Source organism: Watersipora subatra, chromosome 3 (assembly GCF_963576615.1).
Source record: "Watersipora subatra chromosome 3, tzWatSuba1.1, whole genome shotgun sequence".
Lineage (NCBI taxonomy): Eukaryota > Metazoa > Bryozoa > Gymnolaemata > Cheilostomatida > Watersiporidae > Watersipora > Watersipora subatra.
In genome coordinates, this window is record NC_088710.1 from 73,232,556 (window position 1) to 73,254,553 (window position 21,998).

Genomic DNA, 21,998 nt, shown 5'->3' on the forward strand with positions numbered 1-21,998 from the left:
CATTGTATAATTTCATATCACATAAAGAATAGGATAACTCCAGTTTCTAACAATTCAAGTTCTGTGTTTTTTCTATGATGAACCGTTTTTCGGTTCATGCTGGTGTAAAAAAATTATACTACCTACATTCATAAAACATTTATTCTGAGCAATTCAAAACCAAGACAACGATACAACACACACCTACAACTGTCATGTATTATTGTGTAACACACTAATGTATTACACAGTGTAACGCATATTGTTACATTGTGTAATACATTAGAGTGTTACACAGTGTAATACATTATATTGTTATTTTTTTAAACTTCTAAACAGTTTTTGAAGATGAACTTATTATTGGCAATATAGAATGATAATGATAAATTAGGGTGTGTTTCAAGGACTACAACACTTTATAGAAACTGAGACAAGTTAGCAGATAACACAGCTACATATCTTCTACTGAAGTTATGATTGTCAATTACAAACTGATGCGACATTGAGCAGATAACTTTCAGAGCAATTGCTCGATCATGTTAATAGCGAAATGTTGTATAATACAACTTGGATTATCAAATATAAAGTTTTTTTTACCTTGTCTGGTCTGGGACGTACAGTTGCTTTTACGGCACTTTTTGGTGGGGCTTTTCTGAAAGCTTTAATGATGTCACTGCGATTCACTACAACCCTGTTAAATATTCAAACATAGCATAACAGTATAACTACATGTATAACTTCATGTAATGCTTTATTATTATTCAAGCTTGTCCAGAGTGAATACCATAAAACCTTTATTTGAACTTCATGATGCTCTATTTTTCTACATTTGCCCATAAGGGGCGCTTTATTAGAAATGACGTTCAAATAGAGGGTAGCGTTGTATTTTTTAAATAGCTCGTCAGAACTTTTGGAAGATAAATTTAATTCTTTTATGGACAAAGCGAATGTCGAATATATTTTGCACTCTCCTTTGGGCAAGAGACATTAACCTTTTTTCGATGCAAGAAAACTGCTATGACATACCTCCAACTTGTTGTAAATCTATAGCCTATATATAAATCTCAGTGTCTGTCCATGATTCGGTCTGTCCATGATTCAGTCTGTTCAGGAATGGCTATTAAAATCTTGAAATGAAAATCTCAATTCGCGCTGGATTTGAACCCATGGAGATTGCAACCGCAAGTTTCTAACCATGCATTGAACTACTGAGCTACACAGTCCTTAGAAATCTAACACTCTTATCATATACTGTATACTCTTTTTCTCGATTGCACAAACTAAATGGTGTATTAATTGATACACTGCATCCACGCGTTACAATGCCCCTGTTATAAAGTATTTTTGCCTAACTCTATGAAACGCGATGCTTTTTGTCCTCGCCATACTAGGGTGAATTTGTTTTCCGACATACGATATCAACAATAATTTCTCCCGATATTGAAATTTGGCGATTGTTGTACTGATATATGACGAAATAATAAAAATGTCGATATGCTATTTTGTCGGTAAGTTCTCAAAAATGAAAATCGCAAACAGATAAGTGGTAAAATTTTAGTTACAAGTTTGAAGTTTACTAAAGTACATACTAAAACTTCCTTCAAGTATGTGTTTAGTAAGTTAAATTCAACGTTTATGTTATGCGTCTGTCTTGAAGGTAAGAACTCTACACGTAGTATGTTGTGATGTTACGTTTTCCTGCAGATCATAATCACAAAATGCACTAAAGCTATTGTAGGTAACTATAGATACTAAACTTAACATATTGTTTTATTACTATATTTTAAGGATGATGAATTTGGTTAGGTGATTGCATTAGATAATTCCTATGGTTTTCTATACCACTCTATTTTGATGTTTGCCTTATGATGCCAACACTGTAACGAACTAAAATCAAATAATTGTATACCAAATAACTTTTCATTGTAATCATAGCAAAACAGATTATATTTAGTCATTATTTGCTAATTATTTCACATTTACATTAAAAACCTTCACAGTTCTATTTCTTTTCAACAAAACACTTCTTTAATGATATGAAATTTAAAAGTTACAGTTGTTTGAAAAGGTTTGAAAGCCTTTACAGTTGTTTTATTTTTTTTTAAATTCATTTGAACTGCACAACAGAAAACTTTTCTCATGATATGAAGTTTAAAAGTTAGAATGTAAATGTTGTATATGTTGAATAAAAATGAATTTTCTGTCCAAACTCTTTTTATTACCCGGACAACGCCGGGCATTCATCTAGTCTCTAAATAAACATGCAGGAAGCTGAGTAATATTTCGACTATTTGATATCTATTGCATGCAATTAACTTACGATGATCGTGTAGCCTGCCGTTGCAATCTGTTGGAGCTTTCAATTTTTTTATTTAATTGTAATTTTGAAGGTATATTTTTATTATATAATTTAACAATGCTGCATAAAAGCTCATTGCACTCATTAATATGTTTTAATTAATTTTAATAAATTGTTTTAAGGGTTGATCCGTCGTAAGTCGAATTTAGTTTAGTTAAAAGCAATGATGCTATCAAATAATATGCTATCTCCAAATTTTTAAATTATATTCGTTGGTTATAAAAATTCGCGATTTCATGAATTACCGTACAGGATGAATTTATTCACGGAGTTATATTTCGCGAAAATTGTCTTTTCATGCATATTCGCGGATGAATTTATTCGCGGCTGAAAACTGCCGCTCTCTAGGAAAAGTTAACTCTATTGCGGCTAGTAATAGTTATTACTACGCATGCGCATACCGCGTGTTCCGGTTTATATTTAGCTTACAACCGCGAGGCTATCTTGCTATTCTACGTTAAACAGTTTTTGCTGCGTCCAGAGGTTTTCACGAATATTCATCGCTTTAGAGGCCTTTGATAAGCCAACAACTTGTGGTAAGTAATGAGTTTTTACATTCACTAAATTAGTTGAATTTTACTTTGGTTCTTCGGTTAAACGCAATACTACAGTATTTTTTCCATCCCTACTGCTTCATTATTTGTTTTAGTGTGAAAGAGAGAGATTTTTCATCATACACCGAAGAACAATGATTGCACGGTTGGTAGATGTCATTCTTAGAAGATCACCAATCATTCAGGGAGGTCTGGAAATTGAGGTTGAAGTGACCGCAGCTACTTACGAGAAGAATATATCTGTTGTTTAAAAAGGAACAAAAACGCCTTTACGTGCACAAATCTTTGGCCAACCGGCAGAACTTTGCAATAGTAAGTCACGAGGAGAGTTCTGGTGATAACTTCCTTACCAGCCATGTAGTAGCGAGAGAATCGCCTTCAACACCTACTCAAGACAGTGACAGATCTGCTATTAGTAAAATAACTAGTCAGAAAGCACCATTACACGCTAGTGTTCACATATCAAGAGTACCAGTTTAAATTTATTGCTAGACAACCGCCATATGGACTAAACTGTTTATATTTACTCCATTCATCGTTTGTAAAATTTTATTTGTATTCGAAATATTTTATTTGTACACTAAAGTTTGTAATAAATTATAATATATCTATACATGAAATAAAATATATAATTTAATCATGTTTGCTACAGCGATATCAAGGAGTTGTTGTCGATGAAGGAGTCTAGGTTGACTGGTTGCCTCTCTGCCAATATTCCTGTCTTGATGAATATTACTACTTGTCTCTAGTTTTCGTAATCGGAGTAGGTTGTTTCATTCTCAATCTGCAGTAAACACAAAAAAGAAAAAATATTAACGAGTGTTGAGGAAGTACAAAAACATTAGCCGAAGTATTTGATGAAAGCGATCAGTTTTTAAACAAAAGAATTAACTAATGCAGTTGATTATGGAAAAACGAATCTGCACTGCAAATCAAATACATACCATAATGTCCAGATCAGAATCATGATCGTCCTTGACTTCGGTATTAGAGATTGATGAAGTTGATTCTAATGTAGAAAGACTAGGAGAGCTTTTTTGCTATGCTGAAGCCATGCCAAATAACTTGTAAAAACTTTGAATAATTTTGTAAAGTTTGACGCAATGGCAATAAAGCTCGAAGTCTGGCGATGATTTTAAAGAAGTTTTGGAACTCGGCTACGTTTAGTACTTCTGCCTCGCGGCTATTTTCGCGATGACGCCATTCTGCATATCTTGTGACAACCTTGAATAATTTTGTAAATAAATGTGATGCATTGCCAATGGTGTTAGCTCAAAGCTCAGGCAATGATTTTAAAAATGTTTTGGAACTCAATTACGTTTAGTATTTACATTAAAAACTAGGCTAGTGACTAGTTTTCAATTTGATGCAGTAGTTATTCTCTCTTGTGATTAAAAATAGAACTAATTATTCACTGAATTTAATAATTCGCGGATTGACTGTTCGCGAAATCGCGAATTTTTATGACCAACGAATATTTTCATCCTGTAGGGTATTAAATTCATTGAATAATTAGTTCTATTTTTAATCACAAGGGAGAATAACTACTGCATCAAATTAAAAACTAGTCGCTAGACTAGTTTTTAATGTAAATACTAAACGTAGTTGAGTTCCAAAACATTTTTAAAATCATTGCCTGGGCTTTGAGCTAACACCATTGCCAATGCATCACATTTATTTACAAAATTATTCAAGGATGTCACAAGATATGCAGAATGGCGTCATCGCGAAAATAGCCGCTAGGCAAAAGTACTAAACGTAGCCGAGTTCAAAAACTTCTTTAAAATCATCGCCGGGCTTCAAGTTTTATTGCCATTGCATCAAACTTTACAAAATTATTCAAGGTTTTCACAAGTTATTCGGCATGGCTTCGTCATCGCAAAAAATCTCTCCTAGTCTTTTTACATTGAAATCAACTCCATCAATCTCTAACACCGAAGTTGAGGACGATCATGATTCTGATCTAGACATTATGGTATGTATTTGATTTGCAGTGCAGATACGTTTTTCCATAATTAACTGCATTAGTTAAGTCTTTTGTTTAAAAACTGATCGCTTTCATTAAATACTTGGGCTATTGTTTTTGTACTTCCGTAACACTTATTAATATTTTTTCTTTTTTGTGTTTACTGCTGATTGAGAATGAAACAACCTACTCCGATTACGAAAACTAGAGACAAGTAGTAATATTCATCAAGGCAGGAATATTGGCAGAGAAGCAACCAGTTAACCTAGCCCCCCTTCATCAACAACAACTCCTTGATATCGCTGCAGTAAACATGATTAAATTATATATTTTATTTCATGTATAGATATATTATAATTTATTACAAACTTGAGTGTACAAATAAAATATTTCAAATATAAATGAAATTTTACAAACGATGAATGGAGTGAATATAAACAGTTTAGTCCACATGGCGGTTGTCTAGCAATAAAATTAAACTGGTACTCTTGATAAGTGAAGACTAGCGTGTAATGGTGCTCTCTGACTAGTTATTTTGGTAATAGCAGCTCTGTCACTGTCTTGGGTAGATGTTAAAGGCGATTCTCTCGCTACTACATGACTGGTAAGGAAATTATCATCAGAACTCTCCTCGTGGCTTACTATTGCAAAGTTCTGCCGGTTGGCCAAAACTTTGTGCTCGTAAAGGCGTTTTTGTTCCTTTTTTAAAACAGATATATTCTTCTCATTAGCAGCTGCAGTCACTTCTACCTCAATTTCAAGACCTCCTTGAATGATTGGTGATCTTCTAAGAATGACATCTACTACCCTTGCAATCATTGTGCTTCCGTGTATGATGAAAAATCTCTCTCACACTAAAACAAATAATGAAGCGGTAGGGATGGAAAAAATAAATATTGCGTTTTACCGAAGAACCAAAGTAAAATTCAAGTAATTTAGCAAATGTGAAAAACTCATTACTTACCACAAATTGTTGGTTCATCAAAGGCCTCCAAATCTATGAATATTCGTGAAAACCTCTGAACACAGCAAAAAATTTATAGCTCAGCACGATCGACCCGCAAGTGTAGTTGTAAGCTAAATAGAAAACGAAACACGCAATGTGCGCATGCGTGGGGTTAACTATTGCTAGACGTAATAGAGTTAACTCTTCATAGAGAGTGACAGTTTTCAGCCGCGAATAAATCAATCCGCGAATATGCATAAAATGGCAGTTTTCGCGAAATATAACTCCGCTAATAAATTCATCCTGTAGGGTACTTTCGTTTGAACCCATTTCTTCTTCTTCTAGCTGTTCAATACCTTGCACAGTGTCTTCTGACCTCAACTCTTCTTCTGCACTGATGAACTAGTCGATGTTAGCGTTCAAACAATTTTGAGTAAAGCAAAACCTTTACGCCTTGCAATTTAGAATACACTTTTCACGCAAATAAAGAAGAACCATGTGTAATCTTGCACATGTCTGCTAAGCGGAAGTTTTAGCCTCCAAATAGTAGTACAGAATCCATCATAAATATTAAATGGGTTTTTACATATGTTGGAGAATCAAAACCGCGTTTAACAAGAAACTACTATTAGCCTGATACAATCATTAATCATTTCTGTGGTGTTTTTTCCAAGTTTCAATGTAAAACCATAAAAGATTGGAGTTAGAAAATGGACTACAATATGAGCAGCAACAAAAAATTAATTGTTATACGGTGCACCCTTGAGATACGATTACCCTGATATACAATTTTTTCGCCTTACGAAGTCGAACATTGTGAGATCTTCACCTCGCTATACGAATTTTATTTCACCATACGATTTTGAGAAAAGTTTCGCCCGAGTTAAAATTTGGCGGTCGGTGTGCTCATAACAAAGTTGGATATCGTAAATAAGAAGAAGGCATCCGTATTATTAACATTGTCAAGGAATATGATCGCAACCAATCAGCATTTGCAATTATTATTAAAACAAGAACTCCATTAAAGCAAGCACAAGAAGGAGCTTACGACTGAAGATTTGAAGGAGTTAGAAGGCCATGCACGCGATCAGCATGCAAAAAGAGCAACCATTTAGTAAGGGTGAGGGACTAGAAGATACAGAAAACCCCGCACTGGCAGAAATATTTCAAGTGTTTAATTTAATGATGTGAACTGGTACATTAAAACAATGCATGTATAATACATGTATATATCTTTTATCTCTTGTGTGGCATGTTTTTCATATTTTATTTGTTTCCTTTTGATTTTATGTTTTCTTTTCTTGTTTAACCATGTCTTTGCAGGTGGGCTTGTTATCTCCTACGTAAATACAATTCATCGTATGTATGTCACTCATATAACTAGCTACTCAATATAATTGACGCATTCACATTACTTTCTGAAACTTGTTATTTCTGAAACTAGGGTAGGGTATAAATACGTACAAACTTTGTACGTATGATTACATTGATTCTTGTGCACATTTCATACAAGAAAAACTACGGTAGCACCTTCTCTGGATCCTTCTACATGCGTTAGCTAGCTAGCAGTTTTCTGCACTGCACCAGCTTTTTTTCTTCTAAGCTAGAAAAAAAATTGGACAGGACTAAACAACTTTCTTTAGCCTGCTAAAAATTCCATTTCATTACGTATTAAATTAATCTTCAAGTGTCCAGCAACATAATTAGCATTGATAAGTTTTTGCCTCCTCTCCGATTTATTCGCTACATGTACCAGCTAAAGTCACGTTACTCCAAAGGTATGTACGTCCTGTATAATAGTAAATAAAATTTCCTTTTTCTTTTCGGCAGCCATTAAATGGTCAGGTGTGTGAGAGGCCGCTTTCGATAACTGCATCGCTTGGCATTTCTTATTGAACTCTGGTTGAAAAAGGTTCCAACCAGACACGCTAAATTTTATAATGAAAGTGAAGACAGAAACTTATGAAGGATAAAATTTCGTGATAAAAAGTGGAAATTCATTAAATTAGTTCAAAATACATACTAAAACTTAGCTTTAAGGGTGAGTTTGACAAGCTAAACTTATTTGAAGTGAATTCAAAGTTTAAGTTATGCGTACCTTTTGAAGGTGAGAGTTTCTTACCGTACGATCTGCATTTGGTACACAGACTACAATTTTGCATTTTACAGTATTGCAAATTATAATCACTAGGTGCACTTAATACAATGCAGCTACTGTAGGTAACTATAGTTATTAAAGTTAACATACTACTTTGTTACTAATTTTCAATATGTACAGCATTTTTATAAAATTTTGGACAATTTTTACCATTCTTTTTCATTGTATAATTACGATGGTTTCTATACTCCGACATATGATTTTTTTCGCCATATGATGCCCGCCTTGGAACGGATCAACATCGTATCCCGAGGGTGCACGGTAGATGTAACCGAGTCATTATTAGTACCATTTTGTGGAGAATCTTTTACTGATGACTTATGGGTTCGTAAAGATCAAATAATATCAAAGTGGCGCTCAAATAGAGGCAACGTTCAATCAAAGGATGGGGCATTTTTCAACCCTTCTATAGTAGTGTTCAAATAGAGGTGGCGTTCAAATAGAGGTTTCATGGTATATCCAAATTAATTGAGTCAGTAACAGTTATCAATTCTGAATCAGAAGGCAAGATATCTGCATAAAAATGTTCAAGGTCAGCGTGTGTGACAGTTCAAGGTCAGCGTGTGTGACAGTAACAAATGAAGTGCACTGAAGCCTTAAGGCTCCGAATGTTCTAATATAAAGGAACATAATTTGGGATCTTTGGATACTTATAAAAGGCATGGCAGTAGATTAGGCAGCAATATTAAGGATACTCAACAGTTGACCACATGGAGCTTGGGCAAACACTCGGAGCTTCTCATCACTCAGTATTTCCTGGACATGGCCTGTTACCTCATTCATTCTAGGGTCTCTTATGGTAACCTTGTCACCCTCTTTTATATCTAAAATTATAATCAAGCGTGCGCTTTAATACGGGTCGTGTTAGAAAAAAACTAATGTTAACTTTAGAATTGTTTTCTTTTGTAACAAACTCTATTGAAGATATGGAATTGTGGCAACATCTAACAAACTTGTATCAAGGCTGATGAGTATGAAGTTACATGTAGATTGTCTAACCAAGTTTTTAACCAATTTAAACCGAATTGGAACAAATAAGAGAAATTTAATTTTGACAGACTACTTGCCTTAAGCGTGTAAAAGCTATTTTGAACTTTTAGAGCAGGATATAAGGAAACAAATGTAGACATTCATAACAAGAACATATCCCGGATGAACTCTCAAGTTTCATGGCAGTCAAGCAATGTAAGGTTTCACAAATTCATTAGGAAAAATGATCAATACGATTGGGTAGTAATACACTTTTCTAGCCTGCCTATTGGATGAAGGCAAATCTATGCTATTGGTCAATCGTTGGTAGAAAAGTAATGATGCTCAAGTTTATGCTTCAAGTTTCTATTATTGGCTGGTTCAGAGAGTATTTTGACCAGAGAAGTTATGATTCCATATGAACACTCAGATAAAACTAATGATTACATCGTAGGTTTTATTAAGAATTTATGCTTGTCTGAACTGGGTGTATAGCACAGACATGTTAGCACATGTTTAGGGAGAAAATAATTTTATCATCAATCGATTGAACAACTCGGGTCGTTCACCTAGGGTGCCCTATGTACGATTTTACTAATTTTGTAGCTCAGCAGAGATCTGCTGCTTTGTGAAACATGAGCGGTCAATCTAACAACTGAAAACATTAGCTACCTTAGAAACTCAAAATTAACAACCATTAAAATAAGATTCTCAATTCATAATCTTTCAATCACAGTAATAACCGTAGCATGAAGGCCGGCTTAGTAGCGGCAGTGCTACGATGTCATCTTCACCACTCGAGACACAGCAATCAGAAGATATGAAAAACACTAGCTAACAGCTTGCCACCCAAGTAAATAAAGGTGATAAAAAAGATGTGCTGGGAACCCACCCTTACGGGCATCCAGCCAAATGTCATACGATGCATTTCGGTAAAAAGCAGGATCCAATGATTTGGCGACTCTGAATGGAAAAGGAGGAAATTCATCACAGTCTGTGCATTGCTCATATTCATCGCTGTGGTAAGCTTTCTACAATGCAATCGATTGAAATGATTCATGTTGGAGATAGATGGATACAAACAGTCTCACTACGAGTCTCTTCATGTAGCAGTCTATAACCATATAACACTGTCTATAACCACGGGCAAACCTCGACTAATGCTTCGGCATACAAACTTTGTGGCATACGACATGAAATTTCTAACATATGACACCTATTGCTCTTCGAGGCAATTTTATATTTTACAAAGCATGTAGTTCTTCAAAGAGTTTTGTTTTAATAGTTCTACCAGTTCTGCTCTTCTTTAGTAACAGCACTTCCTTCCTCTGAGCATATCTCATTCGTTATAAGATGATAGAGTTAAAAAGATCAGTGCAGGTAAAAGCAGTGGTAAAAAAGAGAGCAATACGTTTTTAGCGATAAAACAAACAATAGCAAAATATGAGGTAAAATTTTTAAATCAATTCTTGGAAAAATCTTTGCAGGTATCATGAGGGGGGAAAAAGGTAAAGTGATACAAAGAAAAGAAAGTATGACATGAATGAAAACAAAATGCTGGCTGTGATAATTAACGATAAAATTTCAATTATCAAATATATACTTATAAATTTTCCAAGTTCACACAGTCACATTGAAACTTTCATCATGCCACCTTTAAAGAAAACAGCAGGAGTCATTGGCTAACATACATGTATACATACATACACAACACAGACCACTTACGTGACTACAAACTGTAGAGGAGCTTTGAATACTAGTGTCATAAAAACTACATGAGTGACCTCCGAGTGGCCTTCTTTGTGTCTGATTACGGTTGTAGGTCTTTTGTCGAACCTTGTCAACTGTGTCCAGTTGTGTGTCCCTGCTGATGTTGAACACTTTATCGTAGAGAACTTCGTAGACTAACGCTGAAAAAACATGACAAAAATATTTATTTGGTTAGGTGATAGTACCAAGTAAATGCTGTTTATACATATAATACACGAGTAGAAATTGAGCAAATTGACAATTCCATAAAAGTAAATGCATTAAATACATTATTATCTTCCATGTTGTCAGTCTTGCAGACTCTGACAACTTACTCCAAATAGCTTGTTTCTCTGAACCCAACCTTCAACCTTAGACTAACATTTACATTGACAATTAATCACACAGTACTACTGAATTGCCAACTAATCACACAGTACTACTGAATTGACAACTAATCACACAGTACTACTGAATTGACAACTAATCACACAGTACTACTGAATTGACAACTAATCACACAGTACTACTGAATTGACACCTAATCACACAGTACTACTGAATTGACAACTAATCACACAATACTACTGAATTGACAACTAATCACACAGTACTACTGAATTGACAACTAATCACACAGTACTACTGAATTGACAACTAATCACACAGTACTACTGAATTGACACCTAATCACACAGTACTACTGAATTGACAACTAATCACACAGTACTACTGAATTGACAACTAATCACACAGTACTACTGAATTGACAACTAATCACACAGTACTACTGAATTGACAACTAATCACACAGTACTACTGAATTGAAAACGTAGCACCAGCTCAAAGAAATTATAGCATTATATGGTACTACGCATTTGTATTTAAAATAGCAAACCATATTACAATAGAATTTTAGCCTTAGAATCTTATACATGGTTTTCATGTCAATGATGAGACCGTGGCTGCCATCTCACGCAGCTAAACATTGTGGCACTAGGCTGGGTGACCCAAGTGCTCATAAGTCAAAAATTACATGGCATAGCTGTTGCAGAGAGATAGCGCTTAAAAAGTGGCAGTTGTCAATAGAAGGCGACAGGCGTGGTTCCCCCATATCAGTCGCGATTATTGGGACAATCTTGCAAAGCATAAATACCAACTCTCGCCTGCACAATGCATTTTGGGAAGTTTCATCTGCAGTTGCTTGTGAAAGTTGAATAGCGGTCAACTCTTTTCGTCGTCTAAGACCATCAAGACTGTCGCGGTTGCTTGGAGTCGATATGGAAGCATGCTTTGGATAGACATTGCAAAGGCAATGGTTTGCCTCGATAAAACAATAGAAAAAAAGAACTAGTAGTCAGTATCATTTAATGAATTAAACACATAAAGGCTAATGACAGTGTATAAGGTTGTAAATATCTTACACTGACAGAGCGCCATCTGTCGCATGTGCTCGATTGGGTGGATGGATTCGTAGGAGTCATCAGAGTCGTCGTATCTCAACATTATTGTCTAGGAAAAAGCAGAACAAAGATTTATTGCTATTTACTATTATTGTTACTATTAGCTTTATTTATAGCTCTTGGCTTAATTTGTTACCTCGTCCCAGCCAAGGAGTAATTTTACATCCTGAAAACTTTGTTGAGCATTTATAAGTAAAGCAGTTGAAGAGCAGCACTTCACTGCATATTTGCTGAATGCTTCAATTTTAGCTCCAACTTACAGTCAATGGCCTTGATAACTTCTGGAGAAGATTCTAATGATGTATAAAAACCGCTGGCTATTAGACCCTAGTCCCGTCGGAAATTGAGAAAACTATCTCATAAGCATGGGTAGAGGTAAATGACATGAAATCAGAGATGTGACCCAAGAGCGCAGTGATGAGCTTACTTGCAACAGAGGAACTGAAGTGGTTTAACTCTTTCGCTACCAAATTTATTTCTAGCTCTGCACAAACTTTTTTTTTCTATTCACACAAAAGTCGGCATGTCACTAATTTTGTGATAACTTGAGAAAGAACTTTTTCAATTAAAAAAAACAGGTTGTTGAGAAAAAAATACTTGATTAGGAAATAAATAAAAATCTTACATTAACTTCATTAAAACGACAAAAGTTTTACAAACTTTACCAACAGTATTTTGCAAGGAACTTTGATAGTCATATTTTGACTGTCGCCATAATATTCGGTTATTATCTCAGTTTTTACATAAAATACATGCACTAAGAGTCCAAGCCACTCAATATCGAGTTCCTGGAGTCCCAATGGCTAAAAATGTTGGAAGCTTTTACAGCTGTAAATGATCGCGGTAATATTTTTTGTTCAAGAACTTTCTCTTTAATAATCAGTGAGAGGCCGGCTGATTAGTCTATATCGTTAGCAACAAGCTTGTTTTCATGGAGACCAAATCTTATTGGTCTATCTGAAGCGAAAGCTAAGTAATTATAAATTTATTGCCATTTACTGCCATTATTTCTATTGGCCAAATCGGTAAGAAATCATACGAAATTTTTACAAAAGATTTGAGTTTGTAGAATAAACCAACTGAAATGTGTTCCCAAATCAGACATTGTCTGACCGTGATGTTTGTGTTAGAAATTTTCTAAAAGATTATTAAAAGCAAACAGCATTGGATCGCTCTTAGACAAAAACTAGAGGAATGTTCAGAGTTGCTCGGGTAATAAGAAATGTTTGCTGAGCATGAAGCTTGTTTTCCAAAATCCAAAACTTGCTGCATCAAACTTAAACAAATCCAGGTACCCTTGCTATGCAACTACTTTTTTGGAGAAAATTAGGTGCGAGTATTCAAGTGCTAGACTGGGTTCAAATGCATGACAAGTAGAGCAAGTGTTTCTCACACACTAGTAGGAACTTTTAGATTAAGGCTTAGAGCGACAGTTTGCTCGGCCTTCACCGATGTGGAGGTGAATATCACTAAATGTTTATCTCACCTCAGTTGGCATGTCTATCATGCAGAGATGGTTTCGGCGCACTCCAGTGCACCACTGAACTTTTGTCCAATAGAAGTAATAAAGAAAGCAAGATCATGCTATTATTAGTATGACACAGAGAATCGTAGGTTTGTGTTAAAAGACTTACTATGGTTGTCCCTCCATACTTGCCAAACACTTTGGGCTCTGCATCAATTTTACCATACAGGAGAACGTTACGTCGATATGCTGCAGATACAACAGCCATCTTTTCATCAGGAGTATTCAAGGACTACAATTTAACAAAAACCTGTCTAGAAGCAAAAAACAGGCAGTTTGATACACTGAAACTAATTAAAGCGCTCATACAATCGTTTCTGTTCTCTTCTCTCGTCTCCCAGCTATCACAGTCTGTCGTTTGAGATTAAAGATATGACAGCGGCAAAGTTTACGCAGTTTTCCAAACTCATTATTGGACAGACCATTTTAATATAATCAGGAGTAAATTCTTCATAAAACCATTTAAAATCATTCGATACATTAGCAGTAATACAGACTAATAACAAATGGAAAGTTTTGTTGTTTTGGTTACACAACCGACCATATATTTGGCTACCGCTATGCTCTTGGGGACGCATTATATACGACTGTGTTGCTTTTTTCTGTCATGGCTTTTTGAAAAAGCATTTTTGATGAAAGCTTTATACTCATGAAAACAAATCTTATCACTTGTATTATTACGGTTACGTACACAAGCAATATTATATCGCTATTACAGTACTATAATAGCTGTTAGCAGATTTAACAATTTGAACAATGTAGTTTTAAAAATTGACAACAGCAATGTGGTTGTGTTACAAGCTAAAGCGTTGTAGTTGTGATATAAGCTATAGCTACAGCATTGTAGTTGTGATATAAGCTATAGCTACAGCACTGTAGTTGTGATATAAGCTATAGCTACAGCATTGTAGTTGTGATATAAGCTATAGCTACAGCAATGTAGTTGTGATATAAGCTATAGCTACAGCATTGTAGTTGTGATATAAGCTATAGCTACAGCATTGTAGTTGTGATATAAGCTATAGCTACAGCATTGTAGTTGTGATATAAGCTATAGCTACAGCATTGTAGTTGTGATATAAGCTATAGCTACAGCATTGTAGTTGTGATATAAGCTATAGCTACAGCATTGTAGTTGTGATATAAGCTATAGCTACAGCATTGTAGTTGTGATATAAGCTATAGCTACAGCATTGTAGTTGTGATATAAGCTATAGCTACAGCAATGTAGTTGTGATATAAGCTATAGCTACAGCAATACAGATTGACCAACTCTAACTACTGTTAAGCAGCTGTGTTTAAGGAACTATAAGGAATACTATGAATTGTGAAGATTCTATTTTGATCTTGGTAAGCAGTATTTTTGTGCTGCAATCATTAATTCACAAAACTTCTAGCTACAACGGACACATGCTGCATTTATAGCGTTTTGAACAGGTTGTCTTCCAGTTAAATTATGTTTATTTCCTATAATAAACCATTAAAAGACAGCTAAACGCAATTGCATTATTATAACAGTTACAGCAACAGACAGTTGCAAACCAAGCCTGATGTCTAAAAAGATGCTTAACCCTTTGGCAGGGGAAACGACCAGAATGTCCTTTACCGGTTGCGTGGGGAAACAACATTTATGTCTATTTCGGTAGACGTTTATAAAGCTGTCGCCTAGTAAAGTTAAACAAAGGATATGAACACTAGTAAGTTTTAAATATCATCAACAAGATATCGGTCAATGATTTACAATATGAAACGATTATCTGAGAGGCGTTGCTTTGTGCTAAAAGCTAAACAAATCGCGATTCCTTGGAAAAGATTAAAAGTTGGAAAAATCAGTCAACATCGGCTCGACTTTCAAAACGGTAAAATAAAAGATTATTTGATCCTGCGATCGTTAGTGATTTTTTGTCTGATCAGAATAAAAATAATTCAAATGATAGAAATGATGTAAACTTTTTGGACTTTTAATATACTTGGAATATGCAGAGAAAACGATCGTTATGGTGGCTCGCACGGCTACGTTATAGCGTTTGACTCTACCGAAAAAAAAATGCTTCCAAGCATTTTATACAGGGACAATTGCACATGGTTGTATTTTTTTGAGTAGTAGATATGTGAATGAATGTATATGTACAAAAAATTTTGTTCGTAGAAATAAATTTAAGATTTGAGCTAAGCATGTTCATAAAATATCGATTTTATTGAGTTTTCGAAAATAAATTACATGAGTTTCGGTTGTTTTTGGGGGCTTATACCTGGTCAAAGGGTTAATAAAATATTTTGGTATTTTGGTAACTATTGACAATGACAATAATATTACAATATTTAGGTATTTGCTTAACTATTGACAATGACCATGTAATAGTTGGTGAAAGAGCAAGGAAATCAAATGATCAATATTACCACACATTCGCTCTATATGAAGGGACAAAATTTTAACTGTTTCTAGCCTTTATGATAATTAGCATCGCTAGAACTGATGGTCCATAGAGGAATGCACATTTTCATATAATGATTGACGAATAATTATTATAACTTTGAACCTTTGACTGGAAGTAAAAAACAGGGAGCCAATCTTGATAAAATGTGGCTGTTGATTGCTTTGAGAAAAATGACTGTCTTCAGTAGAATGGCAAACACTAGTGCAGTGAAACTTGAAAGAAATGCCCATCCGTCTCTTAAAACCTATTAATTTGGAATTATATTACAAATTACAACGCCTACAGCGCAACAACAACAGTTTTGCATCCGATTAGTAACACATTTATGTGTAATAAATGTGTTACTAATCGGATGCAAGATGTATGACTAGATTATTGATGTATAATCTAGCCATTTGTGAACTAGTGTGTATATTGTTGATTGTAACCAGGCTGCTCAATTCGAAACAAAACGGAAAATGAGTTGTACGTGTTGAAAGATGTAGTTGCGTCAAAAATGAATTTAGGACCCATAAAAGGCTAAAACATCAGCTACAATTTGATGCCATTTGTGTCTTTGTAGATCAACCCTGTCCAGAGATATATGCGTTTGAATGAGGCCCTCTTTTAAAAAGCTCACGTTCCAGCGGGTGCCTATTTCGTGACGTCACAAGCAAGGTATCTGAAACGAAACCACGAGCAATAAATATGAGGTCGATTTGTTAGCCAATCATGCGTGCGAAATTTTTATATAGGCCGTAATAAATGTTATCACTCGTAAAACGCGTTGTCTGTGATATCGAAGATTCTCATCGTTGGAGAATTCATTCTCATCGTTACTGATTCAACGCGTTTCAACAATTACTAAGTTATACATAGTTTTAAAATGGCGTCAAGTTCGAGCAACCGTTACTCAGAGTTATCTGAGCAACTTTTAGTAAAAGATTAGAGTAGACAGCCTATGGCCAAAGCTGACAAGCGTCAGCAGCGTTTTGCTGCAGAAGAAGACAGAATGGAGGTAAATTAACTTAGAGTCTTCTATACTTTAGTAAATGTAATATTTTTTATAGTCATAAATACATATACTAATTAATAAAATGATAATTCTTTGCTATCTCCAATCATCGTTTCATAGCTTATCTGCCGTTTTACCTAGCTATAATATTTTTTTCGAATTTTCTTTGGTAAATTAGAGTCATGATTACAAATTATTTTCACTCGTAGGAAGTGGGTAAAATCGATTGATCATTGCAAATCTTTAATTTCCAGAACCAAAGCTTCGAATCGTTGGCTTGGCGTACTTGTGCCTTTATTAATGTTTATTCGTTTTTAAAATTACACTCGCAATCTATTTAACTCCCAATTTGGAAGCTGTCAATAGATACGCTTTAGAACGACATATCTATGAATGACATATTTATTGCATCTACTTTGTTTACATTTACTTGTTTTACTGATTACAGAATGTTTATGTCGTCCCACCAGCCGAAGAAGCTTTGTCAGTGTGGAAACTGCCATAAAGGAGAAAGCGAGACTTGAATGCGTGCTGGATGATGTTTTGTTTGAGTTTGTTGCAGTAGATGAATTTGTCTTATTGTATCAGCTAATACTATGTGAGTGGCCACGACTTGATGAATATTTTTAATAAAAGCTTTATGCCGAGATGAAAATATTTTTGCTTGTAAAAATTATATAATAAAATAATATTGTTGAAGATAATGCAAAACATGATTTGCAGAATATTGTAGTGAATCGGATATGGAATATGGGTGTCCGCAGAACTGGAGAATGTGAGTTCAAATCCAGTTTGCAGCAGACTTCTCATCCTTAAAACTCTATCCCTGTCTATATTCTTTTCAAAGAGGTGGCTTGCTTATTTCAATTATTAAGTATTCGGTAAGAAGACTAGTAATAAACTAGTACGTAGGCAATAGGTAATAGGCGACATAATGTGGGCGGGGCTTATGGGAGGCTGTATATCGTTTATATGGGTAGCTGCAGAACTGTGTTGATACAAAGACCGCGTTCTACATAAAATGACTAGACAGAATTACCGTAGACCGGTAGAATTGGTAGTCGGTACCCAAATGTTTACACAAGATTTGGAGAAAGTGAGTAAAACAAACTTTCAATTTTCGTTATTTGAGGCCTTTTAAACATTCATAATAATGCATCTGTAGCAGGATTTAAAATTTTATTCTAGCCAACATGAGCAAATACAAAATAAGATATATGCCAATAGAGCCGCGTAAGACTAGACTTTTATCGCAAATAGCCGATGTGAATACGAGAGATAGAGACAGGTTGCCAAACGCGTGACATCATTTTTGGCGAGGCTGGGCACGTTTTTGTGGCCTGAGCGTTTTTACGGCGATCAGATTTTTTCGGTTTTAATCTTCAAATATCTTGGCAATGCGATCGCGTAACACAACAAACAACATATCAACTGATAGAGAAAAAAAAATGCTTTTTTTTAAGATCAACTTAAATTTTGACGCAACTACATCTTTAAGAAGTATTTGATAAGCGAAAAACTAACATTAATTAGGAACTAGAAATTTTCCTGTCATACAGCCCATGACCAAAGTGATAATGGAAAAAAGAAAGGGTACTGCTGGTTGTTAAAAAAGTAGTTACAAATGGTCAGAATCCTACAAAAGTAGAAGTCTTTAGTTAGATGTTGTAGGCTTCACCTACAACATCTAACTAACGTAGTTTTAATTTAGTAGATGTAGTCTACTTTAGTAGTCTTCAGTACTACTTAGTAGTCTTTCTTTAGTAGATGTTGTAGGCTTCGCCTACAACATCTACTAAAGAATTCTCTGAATCAGATGAGTTGTTGTTATTTTGAGTAGCTTGTTGTTGAACATTAGCATTTGATGGTTGCTGTGAGGACCTATTTCTTCTCCTCCATAATAATTGGGAGACACGTGGACGGCCACTGCGACGACGTGGTGTTCTGGGAGGTTGTATGTCCATGGTAGTTGTCAAGTTGTTTTGAAATGAAATTCAAAAGGTCAATTATGCAAAACAAAAGGTTGTATAAAAATCAAGCCTAATCTACTACTATCTCAAACCTATGTTTTACAACAATAAAATAAATATTAATTCAAGCTGTAGGCCTAACCTACTGTGCGTAATTTAACTAACAACAGCAATAATGAAATATGTTTATTATATCTCTGAAATGCAATATCAAAAGTACAATGGCAAGCTGCCGTGTAATATACACAGTTTGAAAGTTGTGTTGGAAAGTTGAAAGTTGGTTGCGTTGAATGTAGAAGATTTGACAGCGATATGTAACAGAAAGCAAGCATTAGCATCAACGCGTCTGGAAGTTTAATGCAAACTGGAGTAAAATAAAGAAATACTCTTGTCACAAAGGGGCATTGTAGTTCGACCCTACCTTGTAGATAAGATGTAAAGAAATCTGGCTAATGTTCTAGATAATTTAATGAAACCTTCGGTAATTGGACAAAAAACATAGGCTGATAAACTGTGTACCACATTTTCGTACCTGTAAATCGGTCTACGTCTCAAACGGTCTACGTTAATTAAAGAAACCTTCGGCAATTAGACAATGCAATCATTATATACTTCGATGTTGTAAATTCTAATGATTATTCTTATAATTAAATATTATAGTAATTTTTTTTATAAAATCAATTAATTCAAATAATAAAATCGGCAAAAAAAGAAACAATCACTTTTCCGTACTTCTAAGTTAATTACAGAAACCTTCGGCAATTAAACAATGCCATAGATTGGTGAAATGTGCACGTTTTTCTCGTGAAATTTGGACGACTCAATGTTTATACTATCTGTCGCACGGTCTTATTGGCATTTCGTTGGCCGGTCTTAATTTTGATCAAAAAAGGCTTCAAGTTTCTATTTTGTATTTAGGCCGAATTAATCTGTCTATTTATGTATCATCCAATCAGATGGTTTAGTTTTAGGATATTGCAGTAACCTTTCAAAGACTTGGTAACATATTTAAATCGGTTTATATCTGTTTTGTATCATTATTATACTTGAACGGCTCTACACAAAAATGGTTGAATTTTTTGAAGAGATTTCGTTACAAGGGTTTGGTCACGCAGGTTAATGGATAGTTTTTTCGGGAGTTGTGTGCACATGTGCATTTATCATAAATCTCCGAAACAATCGTTTTGCTCGTGTTTGGTCGTGGGATAATTTACAAGTAAAAAAGTTATAACTGTTTGGAAAACTTGAGCACACAAATCTGTATGATATGGGCACCTTTAAACCTAATATGCATGACAGAAAATACTACTACCAATACTTTTATGGAGATGGACCAAATGTTTCGAGTATTACAAAAGGAATTCAAGATTAGTACACGCGTAACCCATCATTGTAAAACCCCCGTGTTATAGCCCTTGGTGTAATACCCCTGTGTTATACCCCCATGTGTTATACTCGCCTGTGTAATACCCGCCTGTGTTATACCCGCCTGTGTTATACCCGCTTGTGTTATACCCACCTGTGTTATATATACCCGCCTGTGTCATATATACCCGCCTGTGTCATATATACCCGCCTGTGTGATACCCCACTGTGTTATATCCCCTTGTATTGTACTCCCTGTGTTATACCCACCGCCTGTGTGATACCCGCCTGTGTTATACCCCACTGTGTTATATCCCCTTGTGTTATATCCCCTTGTGTTATACCCCCTGTGTTATATCCACCTGTGTTATATCTGCCCTTGTTATACCCCCTGTGTTATATCCGCCTGTGTTATATCCACCTGTATTATATCCCCTTGTGTTATAACCCCCTGTGTTATATCCCCTGTGTTATACCCGCCTGTGTTATACCTCCTGTGTTATAACCCCCTGTGTTATACCCACTTGTGTTATATATACCCGACTGTGTCATACCCGCCTGTGTTATACCCCACTGTGTTATATCCCCTTGTATTATACTCCCTGTGTTATACCCGCCGCCTGTGTGATACCGGCCTGTGTTATACCCCCTGTGTTAAACCCCACTGTGTTATATCCCCTTGTGTTATACCTCAAGTGCAGGGGTGTCAAACTCATTTTCACCGAGGGCCACATCAGCGTAATGGCTGTCCTCAAAGGGCCAGATGTAACTTATAATTGTAATGAAATGTAATCAATGTGATCAAATGTAATCAAATGTAATCGAATAATATAAAATAACTTAAACTAGTCTTTGATATTAAATAACTCTTGACTTTATTACTTAAAGTTGCAAACAGAACAGTTGCACAGCAAAATATGCAAAACACTTGTTTTCGAAAAAAATCAGAAAAGTTACACAATACCCATCAACATGGGCATACTTTCAGTAAAATCAAAAATTGTGAGCTGCTAAGAACATGAATTTGTTGGCATACACACATTAAATCTGCAAACACTAAATAATTGCAACAGCAGCAACACAAAATCAATATGTAAGCAGCAAAAAATCAAAAAATTATTTGCTATTTGCTGAAACAAAGTTAGACTTGCACCAAAGAAATTACAAAATATACAGAGTTTGACTAAAATTAGTGATTTATTACATACAATACAAAGTTATGAATAATAGTTATACATGTACAGTTAGTCATGAACATGAAAATCACGAAACTATAATTTCGAATTTTTCCTCGCGAGTATTATCTTCATAGCATAGCAAATCTACATCCTAATATAACTCAAATAAACTGTCATAAACATGTTTCAAAGAATAAAATTATGTTCAGTAACTCTGTTCTTGACTTTTCAGACTTCAGGGGCCGCTCTAAGAATGAATATGATCCTATCGAGATTGAATAACTTTTGTCTGACTACGGTTGACAGCCTAAAAAGTGCATTTTTATTCGAGTGTAACGATGCAAATTGACAAAATTAAAAGTTAGTAAAAACTTCGAAACATTAA

General features: G+C 35.0%; 1 protein-coding gene across 1 annotated transcript in view; it reads right to left on the reverse strand.

The window, feature by feature from the left end:
• LOC137389606 (protein ovarian tumor locus-like) overlaps window positions 1–21,998 on the reverse strand; it is a 35,162-nt gene that overhangs the window by 10,337 nt on the left and 2,827 nt on the right. Inside the window, exons 3-8 of the mRNA XM_068075665.1 lie at window positions 13,778–13,900; window positions 12,105–12,192; window positions 10,657–10,841; window positions 9,824–9,962; window positions 8,663–8,786; window positions 577–670 (exon numbers count right to left, since the gene is read on the reverse strand). Of these exons, the coding sequence (XP_067931766.1) occupies window positions 577–670; window positions 8,663–8,786; window positions 9,824–9,962; window positions 10,657–10,841; window positions 12,105–12,192; window positions 13,778–13,900 (753 nt within the window). The remainder of the gene's footprint in view (window positions 1–576; window positions 671–8,662; window positions 8,787–9,823; window positions 9,963–10,656; window positions 10,842–12,104; window positions 12,193–13,777; window positions 13,901–21,998) is intronic.